This window comes from Suillus fuscotomentosus (genome assembly GCF_016647785.1).
Source record: "Suillus fuscotomentosus strain FC203 chromosome Unknown F5891scaffold_9, whole genome shotgun sequence".
In the NCBI taxonomy this organism is placed as follows: Eukaryota; Fungi; Basidiomycota; class Agaricomycetes; order Boletales; family Suillaceae; genus Suillus; species Suillus fuscotomentosus.
The window spans coordinates 37,866-59,758 of NW_024539521.1; the positions used below are offsets into that span (position 1 = coordinate 37,866).

The 21,893-nt window shown below is 46.7% G+C and overlaps 4 protein-coding genes across 4 annotated transcripts; 2 read left to right on the plus strand and 2 right to left on the minus strand.

The window, feature by feature from the left end:
• Nucleotides 1–128: 128 nt before the first annotated feature.
• F5891DRAFT_1183903 (uncharacterized protein) lies at nucleotides 129–943 on the plus strand (the record flags this gene model as incomplete). Its single annotated transcript, XM_041366372.1, has 3 exons — nucleotides 129–344; nucleotides 399–695; nucleotides 743–943. 3 exons carry the CDS (start codon nucleotides 129–131, stop codon nucleotides 941–943), a joined length of 714 nt encoding a protein of 237 aa, XP_041230058.1.
• An 8,923-nt stretch (nucleotides 944–9,866) lies between these two features.
• On the minus strand, nucleotides 9,867–10,637 carry F5891DRAFT_976724 (uncharacterized protein; the record flags this gene model as incomplete). The annotated part of the gene is made up of 1 exon (XM_041376644.1): nucleotides 9,867–10,637. One exon carries the CDS (start codon nucleotides 10,635–10,637, stop codon nucleotides 9,867–9,869), a length of 771 nt encoding a protein of 256 aa, XP_041230059.1.
• Nucleotides 10,638–17,657: 7,020 nt separating this feature from the next.
• Nucleotides 17,658–19,135, minus strand: F5891DRAFT_1126335 (aspartic peptidase domain-containing protein; the record flags this gene model as incomplete). The annotated part of the gene is made up of 6 exons (XM_041364081.1): nucleotides 17,658–17,894; nucleotides 17,944–18,062; nucleotides 18,113–18,246; nucleotides 18,303–18,627; nucleotides 18,679–18,807; nucleotides 18,856–19,135. 6 exons carry the CDS (start codon nucleotides 19,133–19,135, stop codon nucleotides 17,658–17,660), a joined length of 1,224 nt encoding a protein of 407 aa, XP_041230060.1.
• A 1,190-nt stretch (nucleotides 19,136–20,325) lies between these two features.
• Nucleotides 20,326–21,068, plus strand: F5891DRAFT_1011255 (uncharacterized protein). Its single transcript, XM_041360660.1, has 3 exons — nucleotides 20,326–20,348; nucleotides 20,557–20,767; nucleotides 20,821–21,068. Exons 2-3 carry the CDS (start codon nucleotides 20,622–20,624, stop codon nucleotides 20,987–20,989), a joined length of 315 nt encoding a protein of 104 aa, XP_041230061.1. The 5' UTR covers nucleotides 20,326–20,348; nucleotides 20,557–20,621; the 3' UTR covers nucleotides 20,990–21,068.
• Nucleotides 21,069–21,893: the final 825 nt, after the last annotated feature.

Sequence of the window (21,893 nt, forward strand, 5' to 3'; positions counted from 1 at the left end):
AGGCCCGGGAATTGTCCAGGTCAGCCCATGTCAGAGTTTGAATTTCGTATCCATCCATCAGTGATTCTTATCTTCACATCTTCACCATCTTTCACTTGTATTGCCAGTGCCATAGTCTTGTATTAGCCATGTCTGCAACTCCTGCATCCACTTCTGGCACTCTGAATGCCAGAAGCCATTACCGACCTCTGAAGCTGAGCCTTGCAACTATTTCCTGCACATTGGCAATGGCTGGATCGCACGTCCATGCATGCATCTCTCAATATCAGACAGAAGCTGCCAACAATGGTGTATCTTCTGACCGGATCAAGTATTTTAAAGCTGGGCTGCAATGGGAGATGAATGTATGTTACCACTGCCCTGATGACTTTGTTGGTCAATGCTAAGAATTTGAGCAGACTTTTGTCACACCACTCCTGCAGTACTCCACTTCACAGAATATTGTGTCGGTGGTTCCGGTCCCTGTCGCTTATATCCTTAAGTTGTATCCCATGCTAACCTGGAACACGGTTCCGGACGACGTCTTTTCATTCCACCTCCTTTCATTTCATGATGAGCCAATTGCAGGACATCCATTCCGGATTCTGTTCGCATGTACATGTCCATGGTGGATGGGAAACACCACAATCCCTGATCAACCATGGCAGTGGGATGAAATAATGGCTTCCTGTGTCTCTCACTACCAGTATTGGGCGGTAAGATCTTAGCTGAATTACCTTGATTGATGACTTATCTGTTTCAGCTTAATGTTGAGGATGATGCTTTGGTTCTTCCAGAGAAGTTGAAAAACACTTTGACTCCACCACTTATGGGACTGAGGTTCATTAAAGAATGCATGGAAGCATTGATGGAGGAGCAAGATCAGGGCATCAAAGCCAAGATGGGAGAGGTGAAGATGTACACTGACATGTTAGAGAAATTGAGGAAAGGCAAAGGAGTGTAGTCCCATTCAGTCTTCATTGTATACAAGATGTAACATATTCTATGCATTCAAAAATCTCACATCCGAGTCCCGGACGCCCAGGTCCTGAGTCCCGAATTTCAGAGGTCAGGGTTCAGAGACCCGGAGCTTGGCAACTGTGTTGGGTGTCAGGGTATCCAGAGCATTGGAGATAGCATGTGTCAGTATTTTGTGTTTCATGATTCATGTTTCGTGGTTATGGAATCAGGCGTCAGGGACTCAGTATTGAGAACAGTGTCGAGTCCCAGGTCACGAGCTCTGAGTCCCGAGTGCCAAACCCTGGGTCCCGAGTCCTGAATTTCTGAGGTCAGGGTTTGGTGACCCGGAGCTCGGCAACTGTATTTGGAGCATTGGAGATAGCATTTGTCAGTATTTTGCGTTTCATGGTTCATGTTTCGTGGTTATGGAATCGGGCATCAGGGACTCGGTATTGAGAACAGTGTTGAGTCCCAGGTCATGAGCTCCGAGTCCCGAGTGCCGAACCCTGGGTCCTGAGTCCCGAATTTCAGAGGTCAGGGTTCAGCGACCCAGAGCTCAGCAACTGTTGGGTCTGGGGTTCAGGACTCGGGACTCAGAGCTCATGACCTGGGACTCAACACTGTTCTCAATGCTGAGTCCCTGACACCTGATTCCATAACCACGAAACATGAACCATGAAACGGAAAATACTGACAAATGCTATCTCCAATGCTCCAAATACAGTTGCCAAGCTCCGGGTCGCCGAACCCTGACCTCCAAAATTCGAGACTCGGGACCCAGGGTTCAGCACTTGGGACTCGGAGCTTGTGACCTGGGACTCGACACTGTTCTCAATACCGAGTCCCTGATGCCCGATTCCATAACCACGAAACATGAACCATGAAACGCAAAATACTGACACATGCTATCTCCAATGCTCTGGATACCCTGACACCCAACCCAGTGGCCGAGCTCCGGGTCGCCGAACCCCGACCTCCAAAATTCGGGACTCAGGACCTGGGCTTCCGGGACTTGGTATTCAGAACAGTGTCAAGTCCGGAGTCCACAATGTCAGGGCTCAGGGTTTTGTCAAATGTGTATGGCAATAACAAATGTTAATTCGAGCGTATTTATACATCTTCCCCCAGTCTCAAATATCATGTGCTGAGGTCCGGGTGTCGGGACTCAGTAACCCGGCACTTGGGACTCCCACATGTCAAGTCCTGAGTTCCAATTATTGAATACCGAGGCTTGCATCCAAATTATTCAGTCCCACATATCACTTTGCAAATGCTCAAAATTGAGTATTGAGGTCTGGATAACTATTGGTACATGGTATTCATTTGTTGGAATGTATATAGGTCACAATGCTTGTTCTTTGTTTGATCTTTCACACGCTGTATGGACCATCCACACTAGCCCATCCACATGATGGAACACCAGCGTAAATGTGAACAGCATCCCTCATATACCATGCCCAAGCAATCTGATCCCCTTCCACATCATAAACTCCATGTCTCACAATCCTTCCGGAAAATGCAATCATACAGCCGGAATTGTACTTGAACTCCAGCTGAAGACTTGGCATTGTCATCTGAGCATTAGAATAGATCCCCACGGTGGTGAGAATGTCAAAGCATTCAGCAATGGACATGTGGTCTCGATGATGGGGGGTTTCCCGATTGGAAATGATGGAGAGGGTGTTAAACACGGATGCCCAGTACTGCAGGGCCTCCAGCATCTGTGGCAGATCCTTGCTTACTGCTATATTTCCAAGGTTTGACAAGGTTCTCAATCCTGCCCAGTACTGCTCAGGATGCATGACTCTGAGTGCCGTGGATGCAATGGCTGCTGGCCTTGCAATGGCTTTGAGGATATTCTCGCAGGAAGGTCCCTTCAATGATGCAGATACCTCCGGATCTGACACATTCTTTGGGATTGGTGAGTATGACTGCCGGAATCACCATCTCATCAGATCCTACCTCGTGTCCCTGTTGAAACCATGCCGGAGATAGATTGATGCATCCAGGGAGTTGGTCCAACATCTTCCAAACCCCGGTTGAACAATGTTTGATTAGTTCGCCAATTTCCATCAGCCCTTACTTTTTTCGAGGCTTGGAGCAAGCAAATCGGTGGCCTCCCTGATTTCCTTCTGTAGGTTCCATTAATATTCAATATCCATTGAGTAACAATGTATATTACACACCTGGGTGGTGTCGGTCAGGGCGTCTGGGAGGTACCATGCAATGATGGCACCAGATGCATCGACAATTGTGGCAGGTTCATTGACCAACCTTTTGCCTTCATGGCCAGGAGGACACCTCTCAAGCAACCTCACCTCTCTATGTTCATTATGCCCAGTGTCCTTTGGGGAGATCAATTTGCTATATCTTGCAATATCCATCTGCATCTGAACTGTCATGCAGGAATTTGAATGATAAAACGAATTTTCCGAATCTGCATGAAGACCCACTGGGATTTTTATATGCCTTTATGAGTACATCAGCCAAGTGATTGCACGCTGACCTGCACCAAACTGGTTCGGTGCATGGATGACTAATACTCTCCTATGAGCCCTATGCCCTATGAAATCATTTTTCCTGTGATCTGAAGTCAGACTAAGGCTAAGGGAATATTTTTCGCTTTTTTTTCATTTTATGAGATTATATGTGAGTGGACTGAATATTTTTGTACATTTATTTTTGCGATGAGTTTTGCTTAGTCAGCCATGAGGATGACTCAGAAAGATTCTCACACATATCAGGTGACTATGAAAAATATGTTTGCATAAGGTTACCCTGTGGGAAAGCTTACAAATCCTTAAATACGCATCTTACATATGTCATTATGCTACCAATCAATTCATCAGCCACAGATTGCACAAACATATGTACACAATATGTAATCACTTTCTCACTCTTTGTCTGGCTGAGTCATCATTATACCAACAAGAGTGATGAATATTTACTTTTTGACTCAAAGATATCGTGTGACTTGGTACTATCACAGTAAAGTTACAACTTTAAGTACGAGAAACTAGTAGTATAGCCATCAATTTGTCTATATAAGGAGCTGTTTCTTGCCCAATAAATGCATGCCCAAGTGCCACTTTTACCCTCTCAGAATAAAATTGTGAGTGAAGTGTGAATCAGCATTCAGCAAGTGTGGTTCAAGGTTGGAGCTCACTGTGCTCAACAACCAGCACAACATATCTGAGCTCACTGTGTTGAACATCTAGCACATACCTTGAGCTCACTGTGTCTGACGACTAGCAAGACTAGTTTTATTTTCCTTTTGTTTCTTCCTTTTGTTTTTCTGTTTTTCTCTGTTTCTTTGTCTCTCTGTGTCTGTGTCTGTGTCTCTCTCTCTGAGATTGTCTCTGTGATTGTTTTTCTTTTATCTGTCTCTCTGGAAACGTGTCTGAGATTTGTGACTGTGAAACTAACATCTCTGTTTCTCTGTTTCACTCTCTCTGTCTCTCAAGTTTGAGTGTGGTGTGTTGGTGACTGTGTGTGCTGACCATCTCTTTTGATCGCTGTCTCTGTGTGTCATGATCGTTGTTGCTAACAGTCTCTGTGAACGTGACTGTGTTGGTGTTTCTGTTGTAGCGGTCTGATTGTGTTGTTGTTCCTTCCTATCAACTTTCTCTCAAGTATCAAAGTTTCAGTCTCATTCTTACCCAGAAGTTTGGTGTTGTCTCTTTTGTCCACTGAAGACTTAGGATAGTCTTGTGGGGAGACTTTAGGTGTTGACAGTGAATTGCTGACCTCAGACATCTGCGTGTTATACTGGGCCAAAGTAGTCATTTGCGAGTTAGGCTTTAGCTATTGAAAAGGGGACTTGGTATTGAAGTCCAAGGCCGCCCGTTCCTGAGTCTGTTTGAATACTCATTGTGAGTTCCTTGGCAGCAGGTTCAATATTAGGCTAAGAGTGCTATGGTAGCTCTGACTAGGTCTGACAGTAGTCTCACCTGTTTTGTTCTTGAGGGGGATTATCATTGTAACTCCGCACAACTTGCTGCACTAAGTTTGTGTATGAATCATTGTTGCTGTGTGAAGTGTTAGGACGAGTGTCTGTTTGTATTGTGTCATCTCTATACTGTTAGAGTGACTGTGTCTCTTGATATTTTTGCTGTTGTTTGGTTGTTGTTGTTGTTGATCGCTGACCAATCCGGTTCTGTTTCTGTTATCATTGTGCTTCATATCCATACTGTTGGATTGACTGTTGACTGTTGATTGTTGACTGCTGACTGTTGTGCAGAGCTATACATTGCTGACTGTACCTTAGGAGCAAAGACAAGCCACCCACGAACGACCACGTTATCAGTCATTGGTATTTGTCTGAATCGCTGACCGTGGAGATATTTGGTTTTATAGGTGTTTATCTATAGATCATCTATCTAAGAAGACAACGACATCACCAGATCAGTGTCTAGGTTGGAGGAAGGTATGACTGGGCCTCCTCCAGTCTTCTCTGCCTTGAATTTCTGTTCAGTATATTCCCCTGCTTCATAAGTCACAGTCAGGGCCCAAGTGCGCCAGATGTTTATGCTATCAGGAGGGGAAGGGGAAGAACTGTTCATGCTGGATGTTAATCTTGGGAAATCAGACGCTGAATGCTGGATGTCCGGACTTTGGTGTTATAGGGGGTGGAGATAGAGAGGATCAGATAAGGGAGCCTGGGATAATTTTGGCTGTCAAAGATGTATTATTATCCATTGCTCAATGAAATACTACCTGATTGGAAGTGTGCTGGTCATCAGATATTCATTTGTCGACTCCCAGGTCCCAGAACTCGGAAGTCGGTACGGTTGACCCATATTTGGGTGGTCAGAATTTGGCGTCTCATAGGGCAACACAAGCTCTGCACAGCCATGTCAGGAGATCACCTGCTGCTCCGGGAACTCAGTAACTTTGATTTATTACCTCCTCTGAGTATGGTTGACTCACATTTTGGTGGTTGGAACTTGGCTTCTCGTAGGGCAACACAAGCTTCGCACCCCAGATTCCACATTGTGCAAGACAACCTAAGCACCATCAAAGGCCATGTCAAAAGAGCACCTGCTGCTCTCTTCAGAAACATCTCAACTTCGGTTGGCCATTTAACACGGAAAGTATTAACTAAATTATGTGTTGAGTTCTGGGTCCCAGAACTCGGAACTCGGAACTTGGTACAGTTGACTCAAATTCTGGTGGTCAGAACTTGGCTTCTCGTAGGGCAACACAAGCTTCGCACCCCAGATTCCACATTCTGCAAGACAACCTGTGCACCATCAAAAAGTATTAACTAAATTATGCGTTGAGTTCCAGGTCCTGGAACTCGGAACTCGGTACAGTTGACTCAAATTCTGGTGGTCAGAACTTGGCGTCCCGTAAGGCAACACAAGCTTCACACTGCCATGTCAGGAGATCACCTGATGCTCTGGGAACTTGGTAACTTTGATTTATTACCTCCTCTGATTTGGTTGATGTACAACTACCTCAGCTCCATCATGTCTACAATTATGATACACATGGGCCCACTCATCTATATTTTATACCACCCTCAGCCCACCGGTCTAATACAACATCCCATACAACACCCTTGGCCCACCGGTCTAATTAATATGCGTCTGGGCCCACCCGTATAATACAATATTTTATAATACCCTCGGCCCACCGGTGTTAAGACCATGCACAAAGGGTAGGACTGATTCTGAGGGGCTTGGCTTCAGCTCGTGCGCTGCGCCCCTTACCCAAGTATGTGCCCTTAATTTCAGATTGGTGTCCGAGGAAAGTCTGAAGATGTCCGAAGGACATCCGAAGGCATGGGAAACTTCGGAAGGACTTTCCGGACGGGTGCAAGTAACTTCCGGATGAGTGTGGGAAAGTTCCGGAGGAACTTCCGGAAATTACGATGAGGTTTCGTCCTGATATGGATATGTATAATGGCTACTCGGGACTTGTCCTGAGTAGAAGTAAACAGAGGAAGGGCTGCAAGGACAAAGTCCGAAGCAGAATAGGTCCGGAGGACCGTGGGAAAGATCCGGATGAACTTCCGGAAACTACAGAGGATCGGATGAGCGGATGAGCGGAGTATTGGATAAGCAGAGCTCCAGCCTAGGGAGAAACTCCCTAGGCCTGAGATGGATAACAACTAAGTTGGAAGACTAGAACTGATATGAGGACTTAGAGTGAAGACTAGTGCGAGGACTAATATGATATTCAGACTGAGGTACTACAAGACATATACACGAGTTTATATACTAAGAGAAATAACGGAAGGATCAATAAGCAGAGTCTGAGGCTATGTATGAAGCATATGCAAAGGTTAACAAATGTGAGTCGGAAATGAACATAGGTTAATGGATCAGTAAGCATACCGGTAATAGATATAACCGAAACAGCGGAATAGAGGAAATACCGAATAGGCTGTGTATAACGTTATAAGAACAGGAAATGAATTAGGAAGCTTATCTATATCGGATCAGAAGCAGATCTATACATCGGATCGGACTGGACCGGATATGGTCCGGATGAGATGCATGGATATATAGGATGTGGCATTAGGGCGATGGGACAAGGATGAATGATGCAGGCTAGCTGCAAAGGATAAGGGTTCTGGACGTGGACATGCAGATGTGGATGTGCAGAGGTGCAGGGATCCGGATGGGTACTGGAGACATGGATAGCACATCCGAAGGTCCGGATGAGGCGTGGGAATATTATCGGATGTAGGTCCAGAATATGGGATATGACAACCGGTCTAATTTAATATGTGTCTGGGCCCACCCGTGAATGTGATAACAAGTACCTACCCATCTATCTCATACACATCTACCTTAATACACCCATCTGCATAATATCCAACTACCTCAGCCCACCCGTCTACCTAATATTCATGTACATCGGCCCACTCATCTACTCTATATATTCCCTGCATGGGCCCACCCGCCTCCATCGGGAATAATTTGCCTCCCAGCCCATCTGTCATACATAGTTGAGGATATTGTTATCCTGGGCCCATGGTCCGCTGGCCCGTATCATACGGGATATTATGCACATCCATTCTCTCGTATTATATGGAGATAGGTCACTGTAATATGTGCTTACCTGGCTCCTAGGATTGAAGATAGAAAGGAACCGAGAGGTGTGAACGATCACACTATCCCAAGAGGCATATATCAACACGGTTGTCAAACGTTTTCATCTCAAAGACGCAAAGCCTGCATTGATCCCCATGGAGACCAGAGCTGTGTTGACAAAGAACCAGTCAGATCATTTGACAGGCACCAAACTTGAAATATCAGAAAACATACCATATCAACGAGCAATTGGCTCATTAATGTATGCTGCAATGAGCACGTGCCCTGATATAGCCTTCATGGTATCTATACTATCGCAATTCATGTGAGATCCAGCACATGCACACTGGGAAGCTGAAAACGAGCCACTCATTATCTCAAGGGCACAAAGGACTTGAAACTTACCCTAGGAACCACGAGTCAAGGCATAGAAGCATTTGTAGATGCTGATTGTGCTAGTCAACCCCACCGACACTCGATATCAGGATATGTTGTCCTATTGCACGGATCCCCAGTTGCATGGAGTGCACGAAAGCAATCGCTAATTGCCTTGTCAACGGCCGAAGCAGAGTATATAGCACTTACTTCAGTAGCACGCGAAATCCTGTATCTGAAAGCTCTCGTCAGCGAGCTATATGAAATGATTGACGAATCCATTCCCACCTATTGCGACAATCAAGGTGCTATTGCATTAGCATCAAACAACAAGTTCCATGCACGCACCAAGCATATCGACTTGCGATATCACTTCATCCGCAACCTCGTCAAAAATCGCACTCTTCGACTCCAGTACTGTCCTACTGCCGAAAATGTTGCAGGCATCTTTACGAAAGTGTTGCCTGGACCAAACCTTCAGAAATTGTGCAGAGGATTGAGTTTAGGATGACAGTGCTCATGGGGGAGTGTTGAGATCCAATTCGGACATGAATGAGTTCTGAGCGCAGTCATGTGGTGATGTGACAAGATGTGTAAAGTTAGTAATACAGACCATGGACTCATTTGTAAGCATACACAGGTACATACAGTCTTGGTAACATAGTATTCGCGGTACATAGTATAAAGGATAGTCGACAACGAATGAACATCTCAGTCCAATAGACTGAGATTTCTATTTCTAGCCCTCTGCTACCACTCACTCGTATCATAACCTTCACATCCATCTCTTCTGATCTCTGCGAGTCTCTCACGCTGTTACGACGTGTGTCGCGTGCGAACTGGGATAATCTAACAGCGACGATCACGACAGTGATACCTCGTGCTGAGAGTCCGAGGTCGGCTCCTACAGAAGAGCAGGAGTTGCGTACGTTCACGGAGGTGAACGATGATAGCGAGTTACAGGCAGAAGGGGTCTCAAGTCCTTCTGAAGGTATGGATCTGATGTCGAGCAAGTAGCTTTAGCAGGACAAAGGTTTCAATGGTAAACCCAGTAGGATTAAAGTAAGGAACATCTACTTTAATCTGTCGACCTTATATAAGGCTACTCTATCGTATCTAAGCTCAGCTTGAAGCTGGGTTCTAATCTGCTTATCTATCGAGTCAGAGATACCATGCATGAGGCAGGCTTCTATCTAGGATAAGGACCGCGAGGCGTCCTTCTATCAGTACATGAGGCAACACGAGGCTTGCCTTCTATCTTGATAACATATATAGGTCTTCTAGACCTATGTCGTCATATCATGTAAGCGATCCAGATCGCTTACCTAATCCGGCATCTTCCGGATTCATCTTCTATTCGTCATCTATCATCAAGGCCCAAGGGCCCGGGTATCGTATCGTATCGTTGCCGTGCGAGGTGGCAGAGGGCAGGTCGTGTAGCTGGGGGCTCACGTAGTGACTGTAACATTACCCCATTACTACGCACAAAGTCACCGGCTTTGTGTATCATCAAACGTCTTCTTCCATCGTAGCGGCGGGTAGTGCAGGAATTGCTATCGTGGATGTAGAAGGTGCGGAGGGAGGTTCAGAGGCAAGGGAAAGTTCAGTGGGATGCTGAAGTTCAAGATCCGCGAGTGCCTTGTGGTTGTGCTCCCAATCTAAGAGAGCTTCGAAAAACTTCTCTTCATCGCTAAACTCTTGGAGTACGATGCGTCCGTTGAGTCGCGGGCAGTGGACCGACAGATGGTCAGGTCCTAGTTCATCGCAGATGCAACAAACATAATCTGGACATTTTCTGAATTTATGTCCGTATCCTCCGCAGCGCCTGCAGAGCGTGGTGCGGGTTCGATCTATGGTAGCCGCCTTTCTTCTCAGCGGGCGTACCGGGCGGGGTTCTTCTATAAGTGGCTTCACTTCAACTTTCTTTATCGCTAGGTCGGTGATATCGGAGAAGTCGAGGGGGAGTAAGTGAAGTGCGAAGTTTCTGATCCGCCGTTGCAGATGAAGTACAGCAAGTTTCCGAGTTGCTTCATCAAGGTCAACACGATTGGCTACATCTTCCAGCAGCTTCGTGGTTCGTATAATGCAGACGGTGAGGGAGGTGCACGCTGCAGTTCTGGCGTCTTGATCACCAAGGATTTCGTCGATCGCTTGGGAGTACGCGGGGGTCAGGATAGCAGCTTCATTGAACGCGCTGTTTTCCGTCATTCTGAGGACTGTTCCGTAGTCTGAGTCCTTCAGTGTCATTTTGATAGAGTCGTTATCGATAGTGTTCGTCATGATGATGATGGAGGTTCGTGGGAGAGATGTTCGAGGATCGAGAGGGTTTATAACCTTCTTCCAGATCAATCCAAGCTCCGTTTCAATCTAAACTTGTTATCGTTATCGATATCTCTTATCGTCTTATCTAGCCATGAGGCTAACTCGTGTTCGAGATTCTTCTTCGCTATCAGAGGGAAAGTGCCGTGATAGGTACTATCATCCTTTATCTTTGTTTGAAAGATCAGGTCGTCATCAGAGGGTGGTCGTCATTGCCATGATGGGTTCTAGAGGGTTCCATGGGCTTGCAGGAGTTTCCGTGGAGTTCGTCTCGTGATAGTTTAGCCTCGTTCCGGAGGTCTGATCTTCTTATCTTCTGTAGAGATCTATTTCTAGATTCTTTATTAGATATCGAAGGTGGGGGTCCGAGCGTGGGTGCCAAGGCTTTTGTAGGAGTTTCTTGGGGTCGTCCAGCGGGGAGGTCGTCTTCTATTACCCTTTGTTTACATACGTGGTCAACTCGGGTGGTCGAAGTGCAGTGATGTGAGGGGTCCCGAAGCTTGCAGGAGTTTTCCGGGGTTCGTCCTTTCATCGTCTAGTTTTATGTCATTACGGACAATCGTAGTTTAGGGTCATTCCGGACCTATGATAGTTTTAGGTCGTTCCGGACCAATAGAAGTTGGTCGAGTTCAGGATTCGGTGATCAGTGTTCGGGGTGGAATAGGCGTGGAAAATAAGTAAAAATGGAGGATTTCACCCCCTTACTAGGCCATTAGTCACCGACTAATCATATCCAATCAGAAGTCTAGGCCAGGGAGCGGGCCGTCGTCTTTCGAAGTCGTTTCCTTCTGAATCTACCATTCGCAGATCATGCGAAGAGGGTACGTTTTCGTCTTCATCCTCGTCATCCTTGGAGTTATCCAAGTCGATAAATCGGATAAAACTCGGCCCGGCGTCTTCTTCTTCCTGTTTTATTTCATTTTGACGATATGCTTCGTGGACTGAAGCGATTCGTTCGATGAAAATATCCTGGGCTTCTTGTAACACAGGAGGGAGTTCGGTATCAGAAGATAGCGTCATTGCTTCTTCGGAATTATGCGCGGGTGTCATGGAGAGGTTGAGGGAATTCGGCGGTTCATCAGCGGTTAAATATGCCGGTTCGGGGTCTTCCTCCATTGCGGACTCAGGACTTTCATAGAATCTGAGTTTCTTGGCGGTGGGAGGGTCTTCGATTCGGACTGCGCGTCCTTTTCCGAGAACGGATATCGGTTCTCCAGAAAATTCGAATCTCTGAGTTTTTTCTGGTTCAGGGGCCAGTCTGGGCGCCTTGGATACAGGCGGTTCTTCGTTCATCATTGCACGTCCCTTCCCAAGGACTTGTGCGGGCTCTGCCGAGAATTCATATCGGGCAGGTGCGGGATCTTCATCAATCTTCATCGGCTGAACAGCCGGTACAATCTTCTTCGTTCGTGGCGGTTCGGGATAAATGTGGTCAGATATCAGCGCCGGTCTGGAAGTCTTCTTCTGAGTTGTCTCCGGGTCAGTGGCCGGTTTCTTCTGTTCATGTCTTTTCGCTGCAAGGTCGATTCTTGGCAGCGAGTCTTTCTTCGTCACGGTTTTCGCGGGCCGTGGTGCGGTTTCTTCTGAAGTTTCGACGGGGTTTCCGTCCTGCGGTTCTTCGTGGACCGGTGCAATTCGTGTCGTTCGGGCTAGTGGTACTGTGCCCGAAGAGAAGGTACGGGGAGTTGTCGGGGATACCGATCTTTTTCTCTTCTGTGTCACCTTCTTTTCTTCTTTCAGGAAGAGGGGCGCCTTGCCGTTCTTCTTCCGATCAGAATCTATTTCTTTTTCCTTCTTTCGGGAATCTGCGGTGCTTTTTAGGGTCACCGCGCCGGTTTTCCAATTAATCGCGGGGTTCTGGCTGATAAGCCAAGGTCGTCCGAGCAGGAACTTGTCTTTTGGACTAAGTTCGGCTAGGTAAAACCTTTCGGAAATTACCCGTTCGTCGATCTGGAAAGTAAGGTTGCAAAACCTTTCTATCGGCTTCGTTCCGAAGCAGGATCCGTCAGCGTTCGAGAATCTTAAAGGATTCTCTAGCTGGTGCGTCGAGATGCGGTGCTGCGTGATTATGTCCTGGTTGACAAAGGACTCACACGCCCCAGAATCTACGATCATAGATGTCGTGATGGGGTTGCTTCTCGTTCTGGAGATCAGGGTGGCATTCACCCGTATGTCCTCCTTAGCCCCGGCTTTCTTGATAGCGCGCAGGGGTTCTTCTTCGATCATCTTTCTCCGTGAGGTTCGGGTCCATTGAGGACAGCTCGCGGCTTTGTGTCCGATGACGTGGCACACAAAACATTTCTTTTCTCGCAGACAGAGGCGAGTCTCCTTCCCGGTCAGATGCGAGGCGGCGAAGGTGTTTCTGGTAGTTGCCATATTGGAGATGGGTTCTACGATCTTCGTGGTATCCTTTTCTTGGAGCTTTCCACAGTGACGACGGTTCTTATATTCTTGCGACTGGTCAGGCCGGTACGATCAGGGTTCTAAATCAGGGATATGAAAATCCTTTCGGGATCTAGGTTCGGGGTTCTACGAGTGTCGGTAGCGTTGACAGCAAGTGCGATCAGTTATCTTGTAGCCTGTGATGGAGGCGTACAGTAAAGGGACTTTAATCCTTTGTTACGACGTGTGTCGCGTGCGAACTGGGATAATCTAACAGCGACGATCACGACAGTGATACCTCGTGCTGAGAGTCCGAGGTCGGCTCCTACAGAAGAGCAGGAGTTGCGTACGTTCACGGAGGTGAACGATGATAGCGAGTTACAGGCAGAAGGGGTCTCAAGTCCTTCTGAAGGTATGGATCTGATGTCGAGCAAGTAGCTTTAGCAGGACAAAGGTTTCAATGGTAAACCCAGTAGGATTAAAGTAAGGAACATCTACTTTAATCTGTCGACCTTATATAAGGCTACTCTATCGTATCTAAGCTCAGCTTGAAGCTGGGTTCTAATCTGCTTATCTATCGAGTCAGAGATACCATGCATGAGGCAGGCTTCTATCTAGGATAAGGACCGCGAGGCGTCCTTCTATCAGTACATGAGGCAACACGAGGCTTGCCTTCTATCTTGATAACATATATAGGTCTTCTAGACCTATGTCGTCATATCATGTAAGCGATCCAGATCGCTTACCTAATCCGGCATCTTCCGGATTCATCTTCTATTCGTCATCTATCATCAAGGCCCAAGGGCCCGGGTATCGTATCGTATCGTTGCCGTGCGAGGTGGCAGAGGGCAGGTCGTGTAGCTGGGGGCTCACGTAGTGACTGTAACACACGCTTTGTCACTTCCTATGTGTTTACCTATTTCCTGTTTGTCTGCCAACATCATGCCATTGTCTGCAGCTCCCAGTCTATGACTGCCATGTCTTCCCTCCAAGTGACTAGAACCGTGACAGCAAGTTGACAAAGATGATGATATCAGCATGACAGTTGACATAGATGGTGGGACGCGTGCCAATCGTGGCTGACGTAGACGGCACAGTGGTTGCGATGGTGCAGACATATTATTGACCACCCAGGACTTTCCGATCACAGGCATGTCTCCAGATGTCCTGAACTTTGGCGCTGAGTCTGGACCCTGCACAGACTTCTTGCAGACTGTCCATTTCCTACATGTCCTCCTCTTAAGACCTCTTGCTCTTGCAACTCGTCTGAATCATTTGTATTTTTTTCCGGCATCGATGATGCATTGAGACTAACCAGACCACCTTTGACTCCGCAAAGAGGCCCCCTGAAGCTCCCTATAAGGTCTGTCCATCCAGAATCCCAAAATCAGCCCTAAAAAATGCAACTTTTCGACCGTCAAAAATGCTAAGTTGGATAGAGGTCAGTGGTCACAAAGTGTGACCTCCACCAAAGTGTGATATTTCCGCGTTGTGCACCATGCAATACTGGGAGTACATAAACAAGGTATGTTGGTGCTTGGGGACATCTAACTTCTAGAACAGGGCTCTGGCCTGCGCTGGCAAAGCCTATAGTATCTATCTCCAAGTCACTACATGACCTGCCCTGAAGTGCGCCTGAATCACCACCAAAAATGCTAACTTCAGACAGACATTGGCCCACCAAAAGCCTCAAAAATGCTAAGTCCGGACAGAGATTTGGCCAAATTTCGGCTTCAAAAATGCTAAAATTCAGACAAACCTATGGGGGAGCTTCAGGGGGCCTCCACAAAGATAGCCTTCTTTCAAACTCAAAAGCACGTCCGTCTTTAGCGATGTGTTACTTCTCAACCCTGCCAGGTTCCATGGCATCAAAAAGTATGTTTTCCACCCATTTGTTCCAAGCTCTTCCTGCAAACTCAAATACTTCATCCTAAAACTCGCCCCTTTCCTGATTTTGCCATCTTGTCTCTTCTGACAACATCTTGCATCCGCATATATGCACCTGTTTCGCACCAGTCTGTTGGCATGATTTCAGCATGCTGATTTTGTCTATCTCGCACTTAATTTAATACTGGCGCGGTGACAACGTAAAATCGCTCTTGACACAGCACTGCACACCTGTCCATCACTGGCAAGAGAAGCTGATACAATATTGTCCGTATGTAACCTGAACACATTCCTCCATTTGCTCCATCTATGTCCAAACCTCTCTTCCTTACATCAGGGACACCCTCCTGGGCAAAAATTTTAATAAATTGATCTAAATGATGTTATTCTGATAATTCTATCTAATTTCAAGTATTAGGAATAAAACGGCTAAAAGACAATAATGTACAATGGAATTATTGAGACTTATTTGAAGATACAGAAAGTTTATCTATCTAGATACAAGTTCAACCAAAAAGTGTTATAGCCATCTAGAACTGTATCACTCGACCACTCTCGTGGGACAATGGCACCAAAATTCAGCAGAAGATGGGCACTCCGCAGGATCTTCGACAAAGCCGCGGCTCGAGTAGATGGATGAATCTGAAGAGATTGGTGGAGGTGGAGGGAGATGCATGAGTAGTAAGGGAACACTGGATCGAAGTGAGGGTTATGGTGGTAAATTTTGACTCTAAAGAAGGAGCGCTACTGTACCGAGTTCAGACATGTGTATGTTAGATTTGGAAGGGCTGAAGGGGCAGCCTCCCAATGTGGGTGAGTGCCACCACGCCATTCCCAACACCGCAAACGCCCAGCGCACATCAGCAACTGCTGACGTGGCTCAGACGAATACAGACAACGCATGAGAGCAGGAATGACGCATGAGAGCAGGAATGATGCATGAGAGCAGGAACGATGCATGAGAGCAGGAATGATGCATGAGAGCAGGAACGATGCATGAGAGCAGGAACGATGCATGAGAGCAGGAACGATGCATGAGAGCAGGAACAGCGCAAATTTCGTTCAAGTTCATCATTTGCACATATTTGTTTCACTCACATGACTGTTTGGTTTGATATTGAACCATTTGCATGTATTTGTTTGGCTCGCATGACTTTGGTTTGAAAACTTTTGAACTTCCGACGTCAATCCCTCATTCCTCAATGTTCAATGTCGTCAGCCTCAATCATTAAGCTGATAGGTATGTCTTAGGTTTTTTTAAAAGTTCTATCTAACATTTGTAACTACAAAATGGGTATCAAGTTCATATCAACTTTGCTTGGATCCATTTGAAGTGAGTGTGTCAGTCCTTGTTCCAGCCAGAGCCATGCTGATCCAAGTTGTTGTCTGCCGTTTGCAGGTAGTGAGTGCATTGATCGTCATTCAAGCAACTGCCCAACTGCCATGCTGATCCAATTTGTTGTCTGCCGTTCGCCGCAGGTGAGTGTGTTGATCCTCCTTCAAGCTCGAGCCATGCTGATCATCATTGTTGTCCACCATTTGCAGCGTGTTGATCCTCCTTCCAGGGGTCACCATACATCCTTTCTATAAATCCACTTGTGCGTTTTACTAATGTAGCTTCATTAGCTTATGCTCATCCACACATTCACACCTGTATGTGCTTGTACACACTCGTTCTTGCTGCAACAGGTACGGCTTTGCTTTATCTAAGCCAGGGATTAGGTATTTGCGGTCAATTGTAGCTATACAGTAATTACTTTTGTGTCTATTATTCTATGTAATCAAATATCAATGGTTTTTTCTTGTAACATCGTCTGATTATTGTGGGTGATTTGCAATGCAAAGTTTGAAATACATTTTCTGCAGTTCACAATAATTGTGTCTAGTATCAGCTAATTCTTGATAATTATGCAAAACTTACGAGGGGGTAAGAAAGTCCTTCTAAACTACATAATTTTCCTAATTTTCCTAAAGCTGCTAATTAGACATAATTATTGGACTTTATCAAAGATTATCGAAATTTTGGCCGGGAGGTTTTTCCTGATGTAAATGTCCACATAACATCCGACCCAAAAAAACCCATGGAATCATTCACGCACACAAAATTACAATCCTTATGCTTCATGCTTCATGACCCTTTGCTCGCGCGCCCTTGATCTGACCTGTTCAATGTTCTATCACTCCCCAATTTGCGCGCGCTCGAAGCTCGCCGCAATAGCCACATTTATGCATCTTGGCCTCATGAGGACATGCAGTAATTTTTGGCACGGTCAATGTGTCCCCTGAAGACCCTGGCTATCAATGGTCGAGCGGCGATAACAGATGCGCAGCGAGCGGAATACGTTTCCCTTATTCCTTCCCTCGAAGCGGTGAATTACGGTTATAGATACTTTTGATAATCCTGGGTATCTACATATCGAGAAATGATGTTTCTGGGATGCAGTCTGCAGACAAGTCTTTTCGAAATGAATAACATTGTATTTCATGTGAGCTATTGGCAAGACATCGGAGTAAACTGAGTCTGAGATCTGATTGTGTACCGAGCTGCCGCCAGTGAAGTGCAAAGATCACGAGCAAATATGATACTATTGCTAATAATACGCAAACCCGACCGAGGAATAAGACCTCCATAGCCTACTCCATACAGCCATCAAATCCGTATGCTGCTTTGCGTCTGAAATTTGATCATTTGTGTACTTTGGTGGTTATATTTTAGTTGGTGGTGGCACCAGTGTACGAGGTTTCAGCAAAACCAACGCGGGAGTTGGCGGCATCGAACACAAAGTAGAAGCGCTCGAGGAATGTGTAGCCGTTGACAAAGTCGAACCCCGAGCCACTGGGCGTACCAATGTCACTGACCATGAGATATATGGCGTTGCTACTACCACCAACGTAAGAGTTGAGAGAACGAGGCCAAATTTGGGCATTAGGCGTCAGAGCGTAGGTTTCCTGTGCAAATGGTAAACAAGGGGCACGAGGGCTGATAGAAATGGCGTACGCTGCCAATATGGAAGTTCAGGTTCTTCAGGGCTTTGTACTGGGAAGAGGAAATGAGGAGAAGACCAGTCGCCGTATCCGGAGTACCACCGGTTGCAGACTGGTACTTGGCGTAGGCATCTACGAACGCTGATTAGACCATGATTACTCGCTGCATTCTAGATACATACCGCTGGCAATGTAAACAAAGGTGGTTCCAGTATCGACGATTCCAGCCGTGGAGGACATGATCGTCGTGGAGCCGTAGGAGATGCTCTGGTTGATACCCCAATAGGTCGATGAAGGGTAGGTCGTAGTGATAGGACTGAAACAAAACAATTGCTACCAGCCTGGATTGATCTAGGAGCTGAGGCAGCTTACGTGTACCCAATGGAGCCGGTGTACTTGGTAGCATCAGTTCCACCGAAGGTGAGCCCTCCATTGGTGACTGTCTTCGAAGTGGTGGGCTCGAAAGAGATGCCAACCACCTTTTGAGAAATGGTGCCTTGGCTATACAGATTATCAGTGACAGTCGGGATCGTCTTGGTCGGTTCATTTATCAAAGTGTCGTTTGTCAAGTCTACAGGCCCGATGCCAAGGATACCGTCAACATCGGTGAAGCCCGTCGAAGTAGAAGCAACACCGATCGACTGCGCGGCGATGGTCAGCCCACTACCGAGAGTGATGGTGTCGATGTACTCCGTTCCTGTAGATATTCGTAGGTATTTTCAACTTATGATATATTTATATGACATACCAGAGAAGGAGCCAGAACCGTAGGTGACCGCTACAGGCTCGCCGGTGTCGACGCTGGTCTTGGTCTTCACATATTTGGTGTTGGCACCAACCCATGTGTTCGAGCTGCCAGTGTCGACAATCAAGTTGTCTGTAATAGTACATTAGCAGCCGCGCGTTTTTTCAGTGCTGAACTTACAGGTTGTGGCGGGGCTGCCGATGCCAACTTCTATGAGGTATGTTACAGCAGCATTGGTCACAGGAGTGCTACCAGTACGGCCGCCCTGCGTGCTGAAGGAGTTGTCCTTGAAGGCAGTCAAGCGAGCTTTATCCTGTTGCAAGAGGTTAATGGGACCATCGGAGACGTTTAGCCTCCTGGCAATGGGGAGGGTGATGGGGGAATTGTCGATTTCAACGGGCGATCCCGCGATTGACAAAGCCAGGAAGATGATTGTCAACAAGGATGCAGCGGGGAACATGAATGATGACTGACTCGAAAGTTATATCATACTCTGAGTCAGTGATCCATTATATATGTACTGGCGAACGCGAATATTGGGCACCTTAGCTACGTATGAAACGTCCCCTCTCAAAAGCGATGACGAAATAGTGGCGGTCCGAGTTATCACGAGTGCATAGATTCGACTTCCTGATCAAATAAGAATGACAGGAAGGTTGTTTGTTTTTGATCCAAGGCGGCAGAAATTTACAATTCGCCTGTTTACCCATGGCCCATCAGTTCATTGACTTACCTCACGTTCATTTCCGTAGAAACGCTCACCCATCAATAATACACCTCAGCAGAACGTCAGCATCAGGCTGGTGTAGCAAGCGTTGCTGAGGAGAGCGGTCGTCCCTGGTTGTCCTGGCCTTGCCAGTGATCGAATTGTTGAACTGACGCCGTTTGAGGCCATTTTTCAACTCGACCCGAAATTATTCAATAGAATGATGGTATCGACGAAGATGAAGCAGTGACGAAGCTCGCCATTTTCTGAAGCACGACGGCTGTTTACACACGATCCGATAGTTCATTTATGCAAGCAAGAATTTTTTGCCGGAGGTTGCATGACTACAGGGTCGATTCCTCGACCACGAAGGCGCATGGCGAATATGATCCCGTAGCGACGCACACCAGTCTCGGACTCGTATGGGGAATCCACAGACCTATATGTAATGCATGGCCACCTACAGGTCAAAATGAATCACGCAATCATGGTTCCAACTTGTGTTGTACATACGTCATGAGCGAACACTTGATTGAAAAGCCTTGTCCTGAGAACTGGAAGTACTGGTAGATTGATCGTCCATATTCGGTTGACCCAGGTAGTCGGTTTTTAAGCACAAGTAGCGTTCAATCTATCATGATAATAATGTTACTGTATATGTGTGTGTGAGTTATCGGCAAGACATCGGAGTAAACTGAGTCTGATTGTGTACCGAGCGAGTCGCCGAAGTGCAAAAATTACAAGGCGGAGCAATACTGAAAATGCATCACGATTCACCTGTAGATCGAGCCAAAACAAGTAGTCGCAGACTGGATGTCGACGAACTAGAGACCCAAACGTTAACAGTGACGCGAATGATTTATGAATCATACCCCATGACGTGGCCTTACAGAGCAACACTAGTGTGCATGCCGCGTCAGACACCTCCACATGCCGCGTCAAACCTCACCACCTCAACTGTCGCACTGTCCGTATAACTTAGGTATATTTTACTTGACATCTGTCATAATAATTGATATTCTAACAGTGTTCCTTTTCATCCTGACAGAATTAGACGTCGTACACTGTAATTGTCCATAGGCAGTAATAAATTTATTTTACCAAGCATTGTCTCCTCTGGCCTAGAGAAGAAACCCTTATTATCGCGCAGATGGCCTGGGCTGATCTCACGATAAGCTATCCTACCAATAGCTTCGTGGCTGATGTCGACCTCGAGTGTCTGACCGCACTAGAAGCAAGGATGTTCGAGGATTCCGAAGAAGCAGGACCTGCAGGCAACCAGCAGTGGGGTTTGGATGCTGGCCAACATCACAGGCGATGGAATGTGTATCTCGGAATTCCTGATGAATGGGTTTCTGCAAGAGATTATAGCGAGAGTGAACTTGAAGTGAGGAAGACTTTACCTGCTCCGTTCGATAGATATCTAACTTATGTGATTGACAGCGCGGCCCCTTATTCAGTGATAACTCTGATGCTACATCTTTGGAGTCTGCAGACGAGCTATCCGAAGCTGTAGTTCCTTCTCTGCCGGCCGAAGAATGTCCGCCCGTTAAACGTCGATGTGCTCCACAGGCTCGAAGGGTCCAGAGAGGGAGGAAAAGAAAATAGTCATTGGCTTATGTATACCTAGTTGTACATGGCTCTGAGGCAAATAAAATAACAAAAGAATGGTCGTGAATTCATCCAACTTGATCTGGAAGTTGAATATATAATATAGGAATGGTGCGTCAGTGGCCGCGTCAAGGATCGTTAGTGCCGCGTCAAGCGTCACATGCGCGTCACGACCGCGGCAGGCGCGGCAGGACCGCGTCAAAATAGCTACGCCCTTACCCGTGCGGAACCCTAACGACAACACCCGAAGGCTCCACGCAAATGGTGGCAAACACCCGCCTGTGCTACCCCCGCTGGAGAGGTACCTACTTCACCGGTCCATTGGCGAACCCATGAGGAAGCATATAGCTACTAGGTTCGAGTTCGAGTTCAACGGAAATCTGCTCGAACCGGACCGACACTCGCTTTTGCGCTTCTCAAATCCCTTAAATGCCTACGTACCTGGCCTCTCAATGTACAATGTCCTCATCCAGGTACTAGAAGTCCACTACGTCAATACTATGGGACTACTTTCATGAGTATGTCGTTGTCTCGATCAATCAGTGTACCGCTACTGATTATGTTTCCCTCAGGGTTGAAGATATTCAAGAGTCCCTCCCTGTGTTTCTGCAAATCGCTTCTGCATTCTTCGTATCACCTTTCGGAATGCTGGCCTCCCCGACCTTGACCCGTTCACATTCCGAAAGCTGCGAGTTCGAACATTTGGTGGCAGCATCCAACTAGAGGGCTCGGACAAATTATGCATACATTGGAGGTTCTCATGCTCTTGATGCTTATGTTCACCACTATACACAATCTTATTCCTGGCGCATACGGCGGTGTCGTGGACAAATACCATGCTGCACTTGTAGCTCTGCTTACGGTACTTGTCTTCATATCGTATTCATGCAATATCATGCTT

Excerpts from the sequence above, each read along its gene's own strand:
- F5891DRAFT_1011255 (XM_041360660.1), top strand. The coding sequence starts at position 20,622 with ATGTTCGAGGATTCCGAAGAAGCAGGACCTGCAGGCAACCAGCAGTGG. Across the intron at positions 20,768-20,820 it reads TATAGCGAGAGTGAACTTGA|ACAGCGCGGCCCCTTATTCA; the intron begins AGTGAGGAAGAC and ends CTTATGTGATTG.